At 41.3% G+C, this 13,368-nt stretch overlaps 1 protein-coding gene across 1 annotated transcript in view; it reads left to right on the top strand.

The window, feature by feature from the left end:
* The first annotated feature begins 1,790 nt into the window (after window positions 1–1,790).
* The window catches only part of LOC140105883 (opsin-VA-like), a 38,647-nt gene continuing 27,069 nt past the window's right edge, over window positions 1,791–13,368 (top strand). Inside the window, exons 1-2 of the mRNA XM_072130007.1 lie at window positions 1,791–2,629; window positions 5,053–5,263. Coding sequence (XP_071986108.1) covers window positions 2,284–2,629; window positions 5,053–5,263 — 557 coding nt within the window. The 5' untranslated portion in view covers window positions 1,791–2,283. The remainder of the gene's footprint in view (window positions 2,630–5,052; window positions 5,264–13,368) is intronic.

Below are 13,368 nucleotides of genomic sequence, written 5' to 3'. Positions count from 1 at the left end.
AGCAAAAGAGGCAATGCCTTCCTTATTCCATCCTGGAAAACATATTTGCATATTTCCCAGAATTTCCTAGTGAGCATCAATGGCTATAAGTCTCCATACCCTGCAAGGTGTCCTTAATCGGCAAAGACTGCCTGTCCCTAACATGAAAAGGAGTGGTTCTGATCCTGTGCATTACATCTGTAATGGGATATTCATCTTATATAGATGAACTTTTAATTGGGTTGCAGATTTGGCATACTAGGAGAACCAAGCACAGTTTAAGGGAGTCTATCAGCTTCACAAAGTGTTATAATGTGCTGGCAGCATGAATTAGAGAAATAGACTGTTTTCCACACATTTCCACACAAATAGACACAGTTTTCCACACATTATTTCGGTTCATTACGCAAATTACAAGATAATCCCAGTTTAATCCATATGCTAATTAGGCAGTTGATGCACCCCTGTCATGTCCTGAGGGCCAGTAGCACTGCTATTCCTGCCTGAATCACTATCTTTTCCTACCCGTGTCGCCCCATTCTACTCACAAGACAAATCCAGTGATAATCTGAAAAGGGGAGAGGTCCAAACATTTATAGCAGTGCTGAGGACACGCCCCGGTGCAACGACTGCCTCCTCAACATACGGTTTAAAATGGTTTATCTCGTAACAGGCAAAAAGTAAAAAAAAATAAATAAATGTTATATTAGAAATTGTAATGCATTTCTCTACAATATTCTTCTGATGGATTAGAAAGTTTTGGGGAGTTGGTCGACTTCCTTTAAGTCCACTGAGAATGGCCGGACAGAAAGTCTTACTGCTCTGTGTTATATTATAAACTGTATTGGTATCCTAGGGACTTCAATACATCTGAGGACCTCTCCTTGTTCTTTCCAACCAGTCCAAGCTTTGTGTAGGGACCTCCTTGGTCTCCCGTGTTCCAAACATTTGTTTGGGAGGTGAACTCTGAAATTCTGTTATGTTAGTGTGTATATTAGCTCAGGTTTTGTATATTCATATGAATATGGGTTTTTTCTGGGTATTACGGCAGAGCTGCTGCCATCAATTTTTGGAATTTAGATTAAAAAACGTGTAAATGGAGGCAAATTCTTACAACCTGAAACCTCTTAATTCCAGCATCAATAATTACAAAGTAATTACAAACTTTTTATAAAAGTACTTTTCAGGATTTCCTCCTTTTAATCCTTAAAACTACATTTAAGTACTTTCAGCACCTACTATGTTCTGTACTAAGCCTGTGTTTTGTTTTTTCTTCGATAGTATTTTTGCTTTTTTTTTTTTTTTAAAGGCTTATAATTTAATGAAACTTCCCCTTTCAACATAAATACAATAATTGCCTTCATTGATTTTCTAAGATTCTTATACTCCAGCATTAACGCTGCTAAAAATCGAATAAACGCCTTCATCAATCATAGTTTTACAAATGATATTTCTTTTTTAGATTTTTGTTAAATAAAAACATAAAATTTAATGAGTCTTTTTCCTTTATTTATAAAGTAAAATGCCATGACTGATGAAATCTTGCACTTTATATGGTGATTTTTTTTTTGTTATATATATATATTTTAAATGGTAGGAAGAGATTTAATGCTGGAGTGCGAGGACATGGATTGTGCACCTTAAGGCAGTGTTCACACATCATATCTGACTGCCCTAATAAATAGCCCTTGTTCTGCTGAGGAATGTTAGATTGTTCTTGGTCACACAGGGATTTACAGGATTCGGCTCCCTGGTGTTGGACATTACTCCATCCTAGGAGGCTACTTGTCCCCCTGTCATCATCTCCTGGCACTTTTGCTTAGCAGAGGAGACTACGAAACTGCGAGACACACTGTATTCAGGAACCCTGCCTTCTTCGGAGAAGGGAGGGGATTAACTCTTTTCCTTCAGTCTGTCAGGGAGGGATCCTAGTCTTATGTTCTACTACAAATCAGGATTGCCTGGTGAGGTTTTCAGCTCTGCAGCCGTCATCTGAAGGGTGGCTGCATCTAAGGGGGGGTATTGAGCACATCGGCACGCATGGATCAATGGCACATGTCCTGGTATATAAGGAGGACAACTCAAGATGCAACATTTGCCTGGAGTTCATTGATTCTCTTGGCGACCAAACTCTTCTGAGAGTTCTTGCTTCATGTCTTGACTGGACCCCCCCACCCCAACAGATAAACTTAAAAACCAAAAATGACTGACTCTCCTACAAGACGACCAAATTCTCCTACACGTTGGAAGACTCGCAGCTGAACTACTCACAACTTCATCACCCGAGAAGTTTACACCGTCGACATGCCAACCAATGATTCGCTACCAGCCAGTCCAGAGACGACCACCCAGTGGAGCCCCTTCCATGGACCCCTGAAGTCAATCGAGCCGTGGAACTTCCAACTCTTGACAGCCCTCATGTTTCTCATCACCACGTTGTCCATTATTGAGAACTTTATTGTCATCATTGTCACCTTGAAATTCAAGCAGCTGCGGCAGCCTCTAAATTATATCATTGTCAACCTGTCCGTGGCGGACTTCCTGGTGTCCATAGTCGGCGGTAGTATTAGTATTGCCACCAACAGTAGAGGATACTTTTACCTGGGACCATGGGCTTGCGTGCTGGAAGGGTTTGCAGTAACTTTTTTTGGTAAGAAGTGGACCTTGATGACTGCGTTGCTCTTCCTCGCCTTGTTTTTGCACTGTGCAGATGCAGTAGAGCTGATTTTATCACTTACCTCCTCAGGGCTGCCTTGTTCTTTCAACTTTTTGAGACAATAGGTTTAACCCTTGTAAACCCACAGTGGTGCCAACGAACTCAGCCTAGAGCAAACTTGGCTCTGCTGCATCTTTCTACAGTGGCTTCATCTAACCACGTTTTTCTTTCTTCAACAGGTGTTTGCTGAATTTTGAGCGACTCTTATGTCCTCCCGAGCTGTCGTATGATATGATTAATTCACACGGTTCTGTACTGGTGACTTTTGAGAGATCAGATCTGCATACAGACAAGCACTCGGGAGCCGGCATGCATCCCCTTCATATTAAATAATAATCACTTTTTTTTCCATTTTTAAAGGGGAAAAAAATTCTTATTCTACCCTCGAGAGATCTGATGGCTGGAGATCTGGGTGTTAATAATTCTCCCTCTGAGAAAGTTTCGTTACGTCTGCCCTGGGGGGTGTAATGTAGTGCAGCACTTCTCCATTGCTTATCATTATTCCATAGCTGCACCTTGTAGTTCTCTAAAATTCCCATTTGCCGGAATATTCAATTTCCAAATTTAAGGCAATGTTTCACATTGTGTTAACCCTTCATTGATGGCTCCAAATCAGAACTTTTTTTTCTTCTGCTGCTTGTGTTGAATGTAAATGACAGAGGAGACTCCGTATAGATAGAATCAATGGAGTTTATAAAGATTTTATGGATTTTATTTTCGCGCTTTTAAACAGGCAGTAGGAGAGGAACACGGTTTTTTAAGACTTAGCATGTAGGCTGCCATTAAAGGTCACATGCTTCTGTGCTGTCTGCTTATTGGCTGAAGGGTCCAGATCTGGGAATTTCAAATTTGCTTTAACGCAATATTGTCATAGAGTAACTGTTATACATGTGGTTGTGTTACTGCCAATATAATGTATAATAAAATACACTATTCTTAATGTAGATAGGAAGGCTCCACAGAAACGTGGTGTAATGTCTCTTATACACTATGAGAAAGGATGTATATATAGAAATAAAGCTTTTATACTTTGTAACAGTTTCTCACTATTGTAAAGATCTCTGATTGCTGTCTTTGAATGAGAACACTCCAAAGTTAGTTCCCCTGTACTATTCTATTCCTGATGTTAGGTGAGAAGTGTGTAGCATCCCTTTAGCTTATAGAGCATTATCTGGACTAGAAACATAGCTGCAGGGTCGGCGTTAGGGGGCGGCAAACTGAGCATTTACTCAGGGCCCCCTGTCCTATAGGCCCCCCCTGTATGTCGATTTTTGTGGGCAGAAAATGTAATACCTCTTGGTTGAATGCCTGATTGAAGATGCTTATCATCTATCTCCTGTCTATATATCTATCATCTATGTGTCTAGTTATCGATCTCCTATAATCTGTCTATTTCCTATCTACATATCTGTCTATCTATTTATATTTATCTAGCTTTTTGTCTATATATCTTCTATCTATATATTATCTATCCATCTTCTACCATCATCTATCTATAAATCTATATCATCTTTCATATTTATCTTCTATTATCCATCTCCCCATCATCCATCTCCTATAAGATTCTCCTACAGCCCCATATTACAGATACTTACCTACTACTGTGTGTAACTACAAAGTGTTATTATTGTGCAGGACTAGAGGAGCCTCTTACTGACTGTGACTGCTCATAAAATAGTTTTATTTGGGGGGCCACTTTGTCTAAAATTGTCTTTTTGTGGCTGAATAAATCTCTGCTTGTTTGCTACAATGTGTCAGTCTACAGTCCGGGTTGAAGGTTTCCCATTATTGAATAAATAGAATAGTTTGTGTTTGGGGGATGTAATGCCCCCTTGTAATCTGGGTCTAGTTACTTCATATACAGTGGCGGCTCAAGTTCTGGAATGTTTCACTTTTTCACAACTCCATAATAATAAGAGACTGGCAAAGGGACAGAACAAATAAAGACGGCAGAGATTTCCAGTCATGTGGCGTCCTCTTCAGACAAATTGAACGAGACGATGATGTACGATCTCGCTTTGAGCAAACAAACGTTTAGTTGTTGTTGGTTTCTTTTTGAAGTTTTTGTACAAGTCGTTGCGTTCCTTTAAAGAAGTATTATGTGGATACAGATTAATTTTTTTCCGTAATAAAGATAGAAAACCTTTCAGAAAATGTTATATCTCGTTTCCTCATCAGTATTGGCATCTCTGCAACCCTCGTGGTTGGCTCCCGGTGGATGAATATCCATCCTGATCCGGATTAAGACTGGACCTCTCTCTATACTGTGTTACGTGGTCAGAGTTTGCTGTTCTATATCGTGGGTCCACTACTTTTACTTGTGTATCTCAAATATCTCCCAATTCTTTCCTCCTCAGGTATCGTAGCCTTGTGGTCCTTGTCCATCCTGGCCTTCGAGAGGTACGTGGTGATTTGCCGACCACTGGGAAATCTCCGTCTTCGTGGGAAACATTCGGCCATGGGCATTCTGTTTGTCTGGGTCTTTTCTTTTGTTTGGACGATTCCTCCGACCATGGGATGGAGCAGCTACACGACAAGTAAGATTGGAACCACGTGTGAACCCAACTGGTAAGAAACGGTTTATTCTGTTTTTCTTATGATTTACGGTATAATTTACATCAGGCTCCACTTGTAGCCTCCATTGCAGATTGCAGGAGACCTTTATATATAGACAAAGGACACAATTTTGACCACTATTTGAGGACAAGACAATATTTGTCTTGACCAATTGTTCCCAACCTTGTTACCCCCAAAGGAACCCATTAATTTTTTTCCCCCATTGGGACCTCATTCCTTGACCATTTATCAACCCCTTTATAGCAAATATTTCTTACTATGGTGGGCATGAAGAGGGTTGACCATGATGAGAAAAACCTGGCTGCTTTCTTTTAGACTCAATGCCCCTATCTACCCTGACCGGTGTAAACTGTACTACCACGTCGGACCTATGGAATGGTGTGGTGCTTTTTCATGTTTGAAATTTTAGACAAACTCTATTTTTACATAATTTTTCAACCCGATTTCCCAGTGGCAAAATGTATTGTATAGGAGTACAGGCTTTCATACGACCCCTAGTTACAAACGGACCTCTGGATATTGGTAATTTATTGTGCTTTAGTCCTAGGCTACAATAATCAGCTGTAACAGTTATCACAGGTGTCTGTAATGAAGCTTTAGTGTTAATATTGATTTTTATGACAACCCAAAATCCAATTGTCACAGACAATTTTTAAAATCCAATTGTCACAGAGACCAAAAAAGTTCTGTCTGAGATTACAATGATAAAATATACAGTTCCGACTTGCATGCAAATTCAACTTAAGAATTTGTATGTTAAAGTTTTAAACTTTGCTCCATGTGTGTATATAGAAGATCCTATTTTATCCTGGAGATAAGTAGCACTCAGTATCGGGCCACCCCTGATCTCCTCTTCCTCTACATATTGTCCACGTTTAGTCCAGTCTTACATAGATTTTAATGATGGGAATGGGGCTGATGGCTGTAGGGCAGATCACGTCTGTGTCTATGACCATTATCTGATGCCTTTAGGCAGTTGTAGGTAAGTAGACACGACCCTGGAAATTATTTAATGCCGATTGGTCATTCTGAATTATTCCCTGCACCATCTCCATGCATTGCAAATACCCAACTTGCTGTGGAAATTGAATCAAAAAAGTGAAATCTATGTAAAGATGAGCCGCTCCATAGATTTATCCTGTATTAAAGTGTAAGGATCATCCGATAGCTGAAAATCCTAGAACATGTGTGACACAGAGTCTGGTGGCAGAAGCCCAGTAATAGCCAAGTGACATCATAAATATGTAAAACCCAGTCCTAAAATACCTCCACACCGGTGCTGCCGGGACAGAAGAGCTCATATTAATAATGGATCAGCATAAGAAGAGCAGAGACAATGTAACATCCACTTCACGGTGCTTTGAAGCCTCTTGGATCCATAGATTTATGTCACATGTTATTGGGAAACAATGGGACCGTCACTACTTAAAGTCAGGGCCATTTTAACACTTTGGTGTTTCCTGTTCAAAGGTGCCTCCCATATAAAACTATATACACAGGATAGGAGTAGTAGTACTGTGCCCATATATACAGGATAGGAGTAGTAGTACCGTGCCCATATATACAGGATAGGAGGAGTAGTACTGTGCCCATATATACAGGATAGGAGGAGTAGTACTGTGCCCATATATACAGGATAGGAGGAGTAGTACTGTGCCCATATATACAGGATAGGAGGAGTAGTACTGTGCCCATATATACAGGATAGGAGCGGTAGCACTATGCCCATATATACAGGATAGGAGGAGTATTACTGTGCCCATATATACAGGATAGGAGCAGTAGTACTGTGCCCATATACACAGGATAGGAGCAGTAGCACTGTGCCCATATATACAGGATAGGAGGAGTAGTACTGTGCCCATATATACAGGATAGGAGTAGTAGTAACGTGCCCATATATACAGGATAGGAGGAGTAGTACTGTGCCCATATACACAGGATAGGAGCAGTAGCACTGTGCCCATATATACAGGATAGGAGGAGTAGTACTGTGCCCATATATACAGGATAGGAGTAGTAGTAACGTGCCCATATATACAGGATAGGAGGAGTAGTACTGTGCCCATATATACAGGATAGGAGGAGTAGTACTGTGCCCATATATACAGGATAGGAGGAGTAGTACTGTGCCCATATATACAGGATAGGAGCGGTAGCACTATGCCCATATATACAGGATAGGAGGAGTATTACTGTGCCCATATATACAGGATAGGAGCAGTAGTACTGTGCCCATATACACAGGATAGGAGGAGTAGCACTGTGCCCATATATACAGGATAGGAGCAGTAGCACTATGCCCATATATACAGGATAGGAGGAGTATTACTGTGCCCATATATACAGGATAGGAGCAGTAGCACTATGCCCATATACCAAGGATAGGAGGAGTAGTACTGTGCCCATATATACAGGATAGGAGCAGTAGTACCGTGCCCATATATACAGGATAGGAGGAGTAGTACCGTGCCCATATATACATGATAGGAGGAGTAGTACTGTGCCCATATATACAGGATAGGAGGAGTAGTACTGTGCCCATATATACAGGATAGGAGGAGTAGTACCGTGCCCATATATACAGGATAGGAGGAGTAGTACCGTGCCCATATATACAGGATAGGAGGAGTAGTACTGTGCCCATATATACAGGATAGGAGGAGTAGTACTGTGCCCATATATACAGGATAGGAGGAGTAGTACTGTGCCCATATACACAGGATAGGAGGAGTAGTACTGTGCCCATATACACAGGATAGGAGCAGTAGCACTATGCCCATATATACAGGATAGGAGGAGTAGTACTGTGCCCATATACACAGGATAGGAGTAGTAGTACCGTGCCCATATATACATTATAGGAGGAGTAGTACTGTGCCCATATATACAGGATAGGAGCAGTAGTACTGTGCCCATATACCAAGGATAGGAGGAGTAGTACTGTGCCCATATATACAGGATAGGAGCAGTAGTACTGTGCCCATATATACAGGATAGGAGGAGTAGTACCGTGCCCATATATACAGGATAGGAGGAGTAGTACCGTGCCCATATATACAGGATAGGAGGAGAAGTACTGTGCCCATATATACATTATAGGAGGAGTAGTACTGTGCCCATATATACAGGATAGGAGCAGTAGCACTATGCCCATATATACAGGATTGGAGCAGTATTACTGTGCCCATATATACAGGATAGGAGCAGTAGCACTATGCCCATATATACAGGATAGGAGGAGTAGTACTGTGCCCATATACACAGGATAGGAGTAGTAGTACCGTGCCCATATATACATTATAGGAGGAGTAGTACTGTGCCCATATATACAGGATAGGAGCAGTAGTACTGTGCCCATATACCAAGGATAGGAGCAGTAGTACTGTGCCCATATATACAGGATAGGAGCAGTAATACTGTGCCCATATATATAGGATAGGAGGAGTAGTACCGTGCCCATATATACAGGATAGGAGCAGTAGTACTGTGCCCATATATACAGGATAGGAGGAGTAGTACTGTGCCCATATATACATGATAGGAGCAGTACTACTGTGCCCATATATACAGGATAGGAGGAGTAGTACTGTGCCCATATATACAGGATAGGAGGAGTAGTACTGTGCCCATATATACAGGATAGGAGCAGTAGTACTGTGCCCATATATACAGGATAGGAGGAGTAGTACCGTGCCCATATATACAGGATAGGAGGAGTAGTACCGTGCCCATATATACAGGATAGGAGGAGTAGTACTGTGCCCATATACACAGGATAGGAGGAGTAGTACTGTGCCCATATACACAGGATAGGAGCAGTAGCACTATGCCCATATATACAGGATTGGAGCAGTATTACTGTGCCCATATATACAGGATAGGAGCAGTAGCACTATGCCCATATATACAGGATAGGAGGAGTAGTACTGTGCCCATATACACAGGATAGGAGTAGTAGTACCGTGCCCATATATACATTATAGGAGGAGTAGTACTGTGCCCATATATACAGGATAGGAGCAGTAGTACTGTGCCCATATACCAAGGATAGGAGCAGTAGTACTGTGCCCATATATACAGGATAGGAGCAGTAATACTGTGCCCATATATATAGGATAGGAGGAGTAGTACCGTGCCCATATATACAGGATAGGAGCAGTAGTACTGTGCCCATATATACAGGATAGGAGGAGTAGTACTGTGCCCATATATACAGGATAGGAGGAGTAGTACTGTGCCCATATATACAGGATAGGAGGAGTAGTACCGTGCCCATATATGCAGGATAGGAGTAGTAGTACCGTGCCCATATATACATTATAGGAGGAGTAGTACTGTGCCCATATATACAGGATAGGAGGAGAAGTACTGTGCCCATATATACATTATAGGAGGAGTAGTACTGTGCCCATATATACATGATAGGAGCAGTAGCACTGTGCCCATATATACAGGATAGGAGGAGTAGTACTGTGCCCATATATACAGGATAGGAGCAGTAGTACTGTGCCCATATACACAGGATAGGAGGAGTAGTACTGTGCCCATATATACAGGATAGGAGCAGTAGCACTATGCCCAGATATACAGGATAGGAGGAGTAGTACTGTGCCCATATATACAGGATAGGAGGAGTAGTACCGTGCCCATATATACAGGATAGGAGGAGTAGTACTGTGCCCATATATACAGGATAGGAGAAGTAGTACTGTGCCCATATATACAGGATAGGAGGAGTAGTACCGTGCCCATATATACAGGATAGGAGGAGTAGTACTGTGCCCATATATACAGGATAGGAGCGGTAGCACTATGCCCATATATACAGGATAGGAGCAATAGTACTGTGCCCATATACACAGGATAGGAGAAGTAGCACTGTGCCCATATATACAGGATAGGAGCAGTAGCACTATGCCCATATATACAGGATAGGAGCAGTATTACTGTGCCCATATATACAGGATAGGAGCGGTAGCACTATGCCCATATATACAGGATAGGAGCAATAGTACTGTGCCCATATACACAGGATAGGAGGAGTAGTACTGTGCCCATATATACAGGATAGGAGGAGTAGTACTGTGCCCATATATACAGGATAGGAGGAGTAGTACTGTGCCCATATACACAGGATAGGAGGAGTAGTACTGTGCCCATATACACAGGATAGGAGGAGTAGTACTGTGCCCATATATACAGGATAGGAGGAGTAGTACTGTGCCCATATATACAGGATTGGAGCAGTATTACTGTGCCCATATATACAGGATAGGAGCAGTATTACTGTGCCCATATATACAGGATAGGAGCAGTATTACTGTGCCCATATATACAGGATAGGAGCAGTAGTACTGTGCCCATATATACAGGATAGGAGGAGTAGTACCGTGCCCATATATACAGGATAGGAGGAGTAGTACCGTGCCCATATATACATGAGAGGAGCAGTAGTACTGTGCCCATATATACAGGATAGGAGGAGTAGTACTGTGCCCATATATACAGGATAGGAGGAGTAGTACCGTGCCCATATATACAGGATAGGAGCGGTAGCACTATGCCCATATATACAGGATAGGAGCAATAGTACTGTGCCCATATACACAGGATAGGAGGAGTAGTACTGTGCCCATATATACAGGATAGGAGGAGTAGTACTGTGCCCATATATACAGGATAGGAGGAGTAGTACTGTGCCCATATACACAGGATAGGAGGAGTAGTACTGTGCCCATATACACAGGATAGGAGGAGTAGTACTGTGCCCATATATACAGGATAGGAGGAGTAGTACTGTGCCCATATATACAGGATTGGAGCAGTATTACTGTGCCCATATATACAGGATAGGAGCAGTATTACTGTGCCCATATATACAGGATAGGAGCAGTAGTACTGTGCCCATATATACAGGATAGGAGCAGTAGTACTGTGCCCATATATACAGGATAGGAGGAGTAGTACCGTGCCCATATATACAGGATAGGAGGAGTAGTACCGTGCCCATATATACATGAGAGGAGCAGTAGTACTGTGCCCATATATACAGGATAGGAGGAGTAGTACTGTGCCCATATATACAGGATAGGAGGAGTAGTACCGTGCCCATATATACAGGATAGGAGGAGTAGTACTGTGCCCATATACACAGGATAGGAGGAGTAGTACTGTGCCCATATATACAGGATAGGAGTAGTAGTACCGTGCCCATATATACATTATAGGAGGAGTAGTACTGTGCCCATATATACAGGATAGGAGCAGTAGTACTGTGCCCATATACACTGGATAGGAGGAGTAGTACTGTGCCCATATACACAGGATAGGAGTAGTAGTACCGTGCCCATATATACATTATAGGAGGAGTAGTACTGTGCCCATATATACAGGATAGGAGCAGTAGTACTGTGCCCATATACACAGGATAGGAGGAGTAGTACTGTGCCCATATACACAGGATAGGAGGAGTAGTACTGTGCCCATATACACAGGATAGGAGGAGTAGTACTGTGCCCATATATACAGGATAGGAGTAGTAGTACCGTGCCCATATATACAGGATAGGAGGAGTAGTACTGTGCCCATATATACATGATAGGAGCAGTAGTACTGTGCCCATATATACAGGATACGAGAAGTAGTACTGTGCCCATATATACATTATAGGAGGAGTAGTACTGTGCCCATATATACAGGATAGGAGCAGTAGTACTGTGCCCATATATACATTATAGGAGGAGTAGTACTGTGCCCATATATACAGGATAGGAGCAGTAGCACTGTGCCCATATATACAGGATAGGAGCAGTAGTACTGTGCCCATATACACAGGATAGGAGGAGTAGTACTGTGCCCATATACACAGGATAGGAGGAGTAGTACTGTGCCCATATACACAGGATAGGAGTAGTAGTACTGTGCCCATATATACAGGATAGGAGGAGTAGTACTGTGCCCATATATACAGGATAGGAGTAGTAGTACTGTGCCCATATATCCTGCCTTCTATATACAAAATAAAACTACTACAATACCTTCTCCAATATACAAGCCAATTACTATAATACTGCCCCCTATGTACAAGAATATAACTACTATAATACTGCCCCCTATGTACAAGAATATAACTACTATAATAATGCCCCCTATGTACAAGAATATAACTACTATAATACTGCCCCCAATGTACAAGACTATAACTACTATAATACTGCCCCCTATGTACAAGAATATAATTACTATAATACTGCCCCCTATGTACAAGAATATAGCTACTATAATACTGCCCCCTATGTACAAGACTATAACTACTATAATACTGCCCCCTATGTACAAGAATATAATTACTATATTACTGCCCCCTATGTACAAGAATATAGCTACTATAATACTGACCCCTTTGTACAAGACTATAACTACTATAATACTGCCCCCTATGTACAAGAATATAATTACTATAATACTGCCCCCTATGTACAGGAATATAACTACTATAATACTGCCTCCTATGTACAGGAATATAACTACTATAATACTGCCTCCTATGTACAGGAATATAACTACTATAATACTGCCCCCTATGTACAGGAATATAACTACTATAATACTGCCCCCTATGTACAAGAATATAATTACTATATTACTGCCCCCTATGTACAAGAATATAGCTACTATAATACTGACCCCTTTGTACAAGACTATAACTACTATAATACTGCCCCCTATGTACAAGACTATAACTACTATAATACTGCCCCCTATGTACAGGAATATAACTACTATAATACTGCCCCCTATGTACAAGAATATAACTACTATAATACTGCCTCCTATGTACAGGAATATAACTACTATAATACTGCCCCCTATGTACAAGAATATAATTACTATATTACTGCCCCCTATGTACAAGAATATAGCTACTATAATACTGACCCCTTTGTACAAGACTATAACTACTATAATACTGCCCCCTATGTACAAGAATATAATTACTATAATACTGCCCCCTATGTACAGGAATATAACTACTATAATACTGCCCCCTATGTACAGGAATATAACTACTATAATACTGCCCCCTATGTACA

Source organism: Engystomops pustulosus, chromosome 11, assembly GCF_040894005.1.
Source record: "Engystomops pustulosus chromosome 11, aEngPut4.maternal, whole genome shotgun sequence".
Classification (NCBI taxonomy): domain Eukaryota; kingdom Metazoa; phylum Chordata; class Amphibia; order Anura; family Leptodactylidae; genus Engystomops; species Engystomops pustulosus.
The sequence above is the reverse complement of the archived record's forward strand: the minus strand, read 5'-3'. Positions and strand labels throughout refer to the sequence as shown.